At 43.7% G+C, this 7380-nt stretch overlaps 1 protein-coding gene across 1 annotated transcript in view; it reads left to right on the top strand.

The window, feature by feature from the left end:
• The first annotated feature begins 459 nt into the window (after positions 1 to 459).
• LOC112569971 (neuroglobin-like) overlaps positions 460 to 7380 on the top strand; it is an 87656-nt gene continuing 80735 nt past the window's right edge. Inside the window, exon 1 of the mRNA XM_025248101.1 lies at positions 460 to 3445. Within this exon, the coding sequence (XP_025103886.1) occupies positions 3249 to 3445 (197 nt within the window). The 5' untranslated portion in view covers positions 460 to 3248. The remainder of the gene's footprint in view (positions 3446 to 7380) is intronic.

Raw genomic sequence — 7380 nt, 5'->3', positions numbered from 1 at the left:
TTTCTCGCCATTAGAGTTTGAAGACTAACAATGGAGGGAAGAGGTCAAGACTCCGGGTACCGAAGATGCGCAGCCAAGGGAAGAACAAAAAACTCGGGGTATCGGTTACATCGACGTCACGAGTTTGGCCTGATTCTGTCCGTGACCAGACTGACCTACTTCTATCAACGGAGAGCTTGGCCTATATCTGTCCACGAAGAATTTGAGTTACTTTTGTCCATAATGAGTTTATAGGCTTGTATCTTGATAACGTAGACGGGGAAAAGCTACGTGTAAACTTTGAACTTATCCCAGCAGTCCAGTAATGCAAGTTCGTGCTTGAATCCATTATTTCGTACACGACATACGCGCCTAATTTCTACGTTGCAGGCACACGAGTGCAACTAGTTCCTCTCATTACTAATTATTCGTTACAATTACGTAATTTTGTTTTTTGTTGCAGGTTGTTAGTCTGTCGTCAGGTGCCACGACGGATTAACCCTGCCACGAGTAGGCCGGATGGTGTGAAAGAAGCTAGTCCCGAAACCAGTGCGTCATCGGGAACAGCTGTAAGTGTGCTCACGTCAGCAGGCTACACCTGAATACGTCACCCACTCGCCGTTAAGTCTCTGAGCGCATGTCCACAGATAGCAAGGCGTTCAGAAATCGGATGTTGAAGACGGAAACGTCTCAGGCTGCTTCCGCCGGCAGAACTCAGCCAAGAAAGTGAGCGAGCTTCACGTCGCACCGTGACGAGAGAGACGTAGTGAAGGGTGCTCAGTGTCCTAACGTCACGCTCAGTATATCCAATAATACGCAATAACCCTGACATTTTGCCTGGTTGACCTCAGGAGAAGTCAACAGGAACGATCCCAGCACAGCATGGCGGTAACGAGATAACACGTGGATCAACATTTAGTCTCTTCTGTCAGTCGATCTCCCCCCAGGTGTGTAGCGGGACATCCCGCGGCTTGGCAAAGAGACGGGTCCATTCGGTCACGTGTCGTGCACCCGATGCTGGTGTTCAGAGAGGAAGAAGAGTGATTTCCTCTGGAGAAATAATTCATGCCTCGCAGCTATGTCCCTTTAATCTCGACTCGTCGACGTGAATCTGCGAGTGTGTCGGGTACAGTCGACGTCAACGTACCCTGGTCTTACTCGTCTTCTAACAGTCAGTATCGCCTGTCTTGGTTTTAACGCCGATCACGGGAAAGTCACTAAATTAAGAAATTACAAAGTGTGTTGATTGTTCACATGAGGTGACTAGTATTTCTAGTATTGCCAAGATGTACATGATGAGAAAAACATCCACTGATGAGTTGTTCACGGAACAAGACCCAAGGTGACAGCGCAGGTCCCAACGACTGATACCTCACGAAGTAAAGTTTACGACAAGAAAAAATAAAGTCTCTCATTCAGCTTATCTTCTCTGTGTGTATCCTCGGAAAATCCCTCCATTAAATCTGAACAGCACATGTGACTCTACCTCTCGGTACGAAATTCAACCTACAGGCACAGGTGGATGACCTTTGCTCTTCAGGATGTAAACAAAGACTAGTTTTCGTCAGCTGGCATCAGGATCTCGTGAAAGAAGAGATATTTATCCTGGCGCTACGTGAAAATCACGTAATTACACGTCACAACTCTGCATGTAGATGTGACGTTTGTGTTTCATGTATTCAAATCACCGACATTTGAGATAAAAACCAAGCTACCAGTCAGTCACGCAAACAAACAATCAAACCAACGACCCAGTGCAACTAGGTAAGAGGGTTAAAGGAAGTGTTCAGGAGTTGTTGTTTTTTTTTCTCTCGAGCAAACAGAAAACAAAGCAAAGTGGTTTTGTGTTGAGGTGTTAGCTGTAGAACCTACACGTGCTGAAAGGCATCGACAGCGCGCGTGTTCTCTGTGATTTATCGATCACGGCATCATCGATCTGTGTTAGCAACATCCTCCGACGACCTCCAGCACTCGGCGTGTCCAGCGCCCCGGATGTTGGTACAGCGGCAACAGGAGTAACCACGTTTACACACTTACGTCAGTGAGCGTGCTCGCGCTCGCACACACACACACACACACACAGACACAGACACAGACACACTCTCAAAGAAAAAGAGAAAAGAATCCATCAACATAACACCGGTCCTTTTGGTGCTAGAAGATTAATTCTACTCAGTTGTAAGATAGATAAATCCAGTTAACTCAACACTCACAGTGCCGGACCTTCTACTGTCTGAACGCTCACCAAGGAAGTTGGTTCAAAATAATTAAAAAAAAGGTCTCAGGGAAATTCTGTCACGTGACTGGATGTGGGAAAAAGGAAAGTATTAGTTACGGCTGGAGCGGTTTCATGTCATTAACAACGCAAAAGTTTATTTTTGACTGAGAATTTCTTCAACGATTTGTCATTTTGATGCTGGAGTGGATGCAAGGGAGGTCACGCAGCTGATCACGACACGGCATTTGTTGTTCTTTTCTCGCAGAAAATGGCGGGGTTATAGGTCAAGGTAAAACGACGTCAAAAAAGAAAGTGACTAAGAATAGCATCCTTGGGTGTGACGTCACAGGAAATTTTGCGACATTTTTTTGCGCTGAGCTCACACAAAGAGTCTCTGAGCAGACGACATCGATAGACAGGAAATTCTGATGTGTTGATCGCTGACTTACTCGGGAAAATGTGTGCGGATGCAGACGACTTCCTTCTGTGAATAACGAACAGCGTGCATGTTATCTACGACTGTCCTTTGGTTGTGAAATACCAGTTGGGTGTCAGCGAGAACAGAGAGCTTCTCCATTTTGACATCGTCTGCCAGTTCCACAAGGATCTCATTTCTTTGAAGGCACCGATGGGGACGGTGAGGATCTGAAAGGGTCAGAAACCTTTCAACGAGCCGCTGGTTACGGTTGTTTGAACAAGCCATAATCAATGTCTTCAGGTTCTGCATACTACACGAAAGGTTAGCGGGATTGAAACTAATAAAAGGGTTTTTGATGACAGACTAGACTTCACTTCGGCCGACATTGAAAGACAAGAGCTTGACGTCCACAGTGTCAGGTACTGAACAAAGCAGGATGTACTCATTTTTCAACCCAAACACTCAAAAAGTGCGATTCTTGATACTTTCAGAGATTCAGCGGTCGCCTAATCAAAGCTGAAGGACTGTCCAGACATGAAGGCTTTCTAACATCTATCAGAGCTTGTAGGTGTGGTGTCATTTCAACGTTCAGGTTCATTTCTTCTTTGCCTGAGGAGGATTATTTTATTGAGGATGGGATGCATAAAAAGTCAGCCGGAAAAGAGCCTGGAGGAGAAGCCTGTCAACGGGTCATCTGAAAAGGTCAACATCGGCAACGTGGTTCCGGACAAACGCTGCCCGCTGACCGTCCGTCAGATCTTCAGCCTCAAGCAGTCTTGGCGCGCCATCAAACGTAACATCTCGTCCACTGGAGTGGAGATGTTCATCAGGTACGTAACCATTATTTTCTGCATGTGTGAGATGGGGGATGGATGGTGACAAAGAAGATAGAACAGAGGCAACTGGTGGACAGAGCTCTGGTTTTTGATGACCTCTGTCGTTGTGTGTCGGGCTGCTTGCATGTCGTGTGGTGGAGGTGATGATGGTCGAGGTGCTGTGTTTAATATTTTGTAATCAAAATCCGTTGTCCATTCAACAAGAATGCTAAAACATCCTACAAAATATGTACAACCATAAAATGTTAACTTCTGTAGGAGATTAAGCCCAGCTTTGAGGATATTCCGAACAGGCAAACACATTTACCAAGAACTGATAGAGGTCTTGACCACAATGTGTTGTCAAGGCAGCGGTGACTAGAGTGAAGTCACCAGGTTTAAACAGGTTAAAGCAATGCGATGGGGCAAATGTGACGCGAATCTGTTTAACTGCAAAATAACTTTGATTAGCAGGATGTAAAATGAGGTTGATAGAATCGGTTGGGTGAGCAAGCCACGGTGAGCCACACACAGTTACCTGCTCCTAGGGGGACTAGGGTCTTGACCTTTCACCAGGTCATCTTACACATGTTTGGAGTCACTTTTCGCGTGCGGTGTCACTTTGATACTTCTTTAACTCGATATGGCGTCTCGCATTAATTTTCCTTCTTCTCATTTGACATCAACATACGCAGCAACATGTTTCTTACTATAAACGTTTTTGGTGTTATTATTTGCTGTAATATGACTTCTTACATTTTTAGCCCATTACTGATGTTTCGTAATTACTTGACACTCGCGAACGGGCACTTTTACACGTCGACACCATGCATAGACAAGAGAGAATCTGTTTCTGTATCATCTCCGCATCACGCCATTCTTCCGTGCTTTTCAATCCTGCTGACCTGTTGCATAAACCAGGGTTCACTCTGACCTGTGACCCCAAGTGCTGCAATTGCGCCGCGACGCTCATAATCAGTAAATGTTGCAATCAGTCATGAAGCTTCCGAAGGGAGAGGTCAGGGCTACTGTCTCTGACCAACACTGCCACAATCATAGAATAAATTTAGGAGTTTCCCAGGCTACTTGAAACCGAAAACCAGCGACTTAGCGATCTATGAGGAATCTCTCCTCTTCTCACAAGGCCTTCACATCATTCTATGCTGTGTGCTGCATTTCATCAGTCTTCTTGCAGTTTTAATTCTGAATGCATTTCATTGTTCTTGTGCAATTTTATTTCTTAACGAATTTCATAACTTCTCCTGTAGTTAATCATCAGCCTAGTCGCTTCCAGCTAAGTTTTACCAGCGTGTCGTGCACCCAGCCCCAGGTCTCCACACACGTGCACACGCGCGCAAACGCACACACACACACACACACACATGCACACATGCCATATATAGATAGAAAGACGGGAGGAAAAAGGGACTAGGAGTGAACACGAGAGGAGGAAAACAGACTTTGTGGCATAAAAGGGCCACAACCGCTGAGCTGAAAGCGCATTGACGCGTACGTGGTTATTTCTCTTTGTACTATGTCCCGTGAACATTATCTCCAGTATTTAAAAAAATGGTGTGATATTTTAGTGACACATACCCCTAATTGTTCTTGAACCTATTTGGTATTTTGAGTCCCATAGCCAAGCCTTTAATAAAGACATGAATATGTGATAATAGTGTTGACAGTGATATTACAGAAAATGCAAACTACTTGTACCGCAAAAGCAGAAGTGAAGGGGTAATTCGCTATACATATCAATGCTTACCTCATATGAGTTTGTATGAGTAAATGACTAAAATTATTTGTTGCTTAAAATTGTTTGCTAAAGATTGAACGTGCTCCAGAATAATAATAAAAAAATAACCAGGTTAATTTATGTAACGCTTGCTCTGTATCTGAATATGCATTAGCTATTTTTTTACAAAATTGTTTTTTCGAGTTCGTCTGAAGTGTTATGGTGGAATTTACTTCATGTCACATATAAACTATCAATGTTTATCTATTGCACTCATTAGTACATTATTTTCGCTTTCAAGCAGGCTAGGGTCAGTCGGTACAGACGCATGCGTGTGAAGTAAGCGACAAGTGGCTGTAACTGTCTCCTTTCAACCTCCTTTTTCTACAATGAACATAATGAAACCAAGTCCTGTCCATTTTGGCCCACCTTGACAAAGTGACGTATCATGCCCTCCCCTGTTACAGCTTGAGTCCTACTCATCAAGCAGAAAGACTATAATAAAACGTGACATACCCATTGTATTTATCGCAATAAACAGGAAAAAAGAAATTCACAAAAAAAGTATCATCCCCATCAGGAAAAAGGAAAGGTATCACTCGTCACCAGTCATTACTTCCAGCAGTATCATTTCATCCCCATGTTAAGCTCGGTAAACTTTCCTTTTATTTGGGATGTTGGGTAGGATACTTGCCCTGTGTTTTCTAATAGTGGGGTAACGTTAGCTAGGATAACTATTGTACTCAACAGCTCAATAATAGTGGGAGGGAATAATTGATATTTTGATGCGATTTCCATCCAACCGATCAACCATTTCATAACTGGTGTGCGTTTCACAACGCCGAGTTTCCATCAACTTTCCCCAGGTGCATTTCCTAGCAATCATCGTGTGTATTCCAGACAATAATTACAAGCAGCGACTCACGGGTCTTCACGTTAGAACCGATAAGACTGGCGATAATACCTCCCTCCAACAGCGTTAATACCTTTACTCCACACCTCTGACCACACGCTCTCCGTAATGTAAACCAGACGCTCTTGACACCAACGTTCGCCATAAATCAGAGTGTTAGGAGTGCCAAAGTCAGGATTTCAAGACAACGAAAAAAATGGCTGATTTCACGTTCTAGTTTGCCGTCATGACAAACGAAGAAATATTACAAAAATCCAAATATGTAAAAAAAAAAAAAAAAAAAAAAATCTTCAGCGCTGCTTGACAAAGGTAATACGCGATAGAAAGTGAGGAATCGTACCCGGACATTTCGCCGGTAAGGGGAGCGTTTTGTTTATCGATAGTTAAAATAATAGTGCGTGCAAGTCACATGGGCGTCGAGAGCGGAAAAGATAAGCAACTGGAGCAGAATGATTAGACATTGATCCGGGGAAAGCCACACCGAACGGTCTCGGTTGACGACGTGGTTGATACTGAAAATGCTGCTCCCCCATCTCACCCAAACTTCTGGCTGGACTATGAAGGTAAGCACAGCCACCCGACACGTGCCTGAAGGTTTCACAGAACACGATGCTCATGTGCTAGTCAATGTACATGAAAATAACTCATAACATAATTGCTGGGACAATTAAGTGATGGAGGGAAGGAGGACGTGTGTTGGAGAGGAGAGGAGGTAATAAGACTTCTCCTCAGACTCATGTGAGTAGATGTAGTTCACAAGCCTGGCAACCGCGATGCGTATCAACATTACAAAAGTTCACCACCGATGCAGCTCTCAGCTTAATTCAAGTTTAATTCTGTTTGCAAACAAGGCTAACTCTCATACTGAGAGAATTTAGAGAGATTTTCTCAGCTTCAGCATATTAATAGGGTCTGAATGGCTTCTAAACCGAAGGAAATACGCACAAATTGAGGCTCCTTGAGTAGTGCTTATATTTGACGAAAGTATTTTCTCATTAAGCAAGCAGCATCTTCAGGCTAGTTATATTTCCAGCAACATTGTCTACATCGCGCTCCTACACGTAAACACGAGAAAAAAGGAAATAAGTATAACATTCAACAAGAAAACTATACAACCAGAGAGTGTTAAATTTGGTAAAAAATAGACTTTACTGTCGTGTTTATTCCAGAAAAATGAGCTAAAATGCACAGGTGCTGCAGGCATCACAAGGAGAGCAAAGGTGGGCAGGCATGGACTCTGTTTTACTGTCATCACAGCAGGGATAGAGTGAAGGACAAAATCAATATAAACAATAACGTCGG

The sequence above is a fragment of the Pomacea canaliculata genome, linkage group LG8 (genome assembly GCF_003073045.1).
Source record: "Pomacea canaliculata isolate SZHN2017 linkage group LG8, ASM307304v1, whole genome shotgun sequence".
NCBI lineage: Eukaryota > Metazoa > Mollusca > Gastropoda > Architaenioglossa > Ampullariidae > Pomacea > Pomacea canaliculata.
The sequence above is the reverse complement of the archived record's forward strand: the minus strand, read 5'-3'. Positions and strand labels throughout refer to the sequence as shown.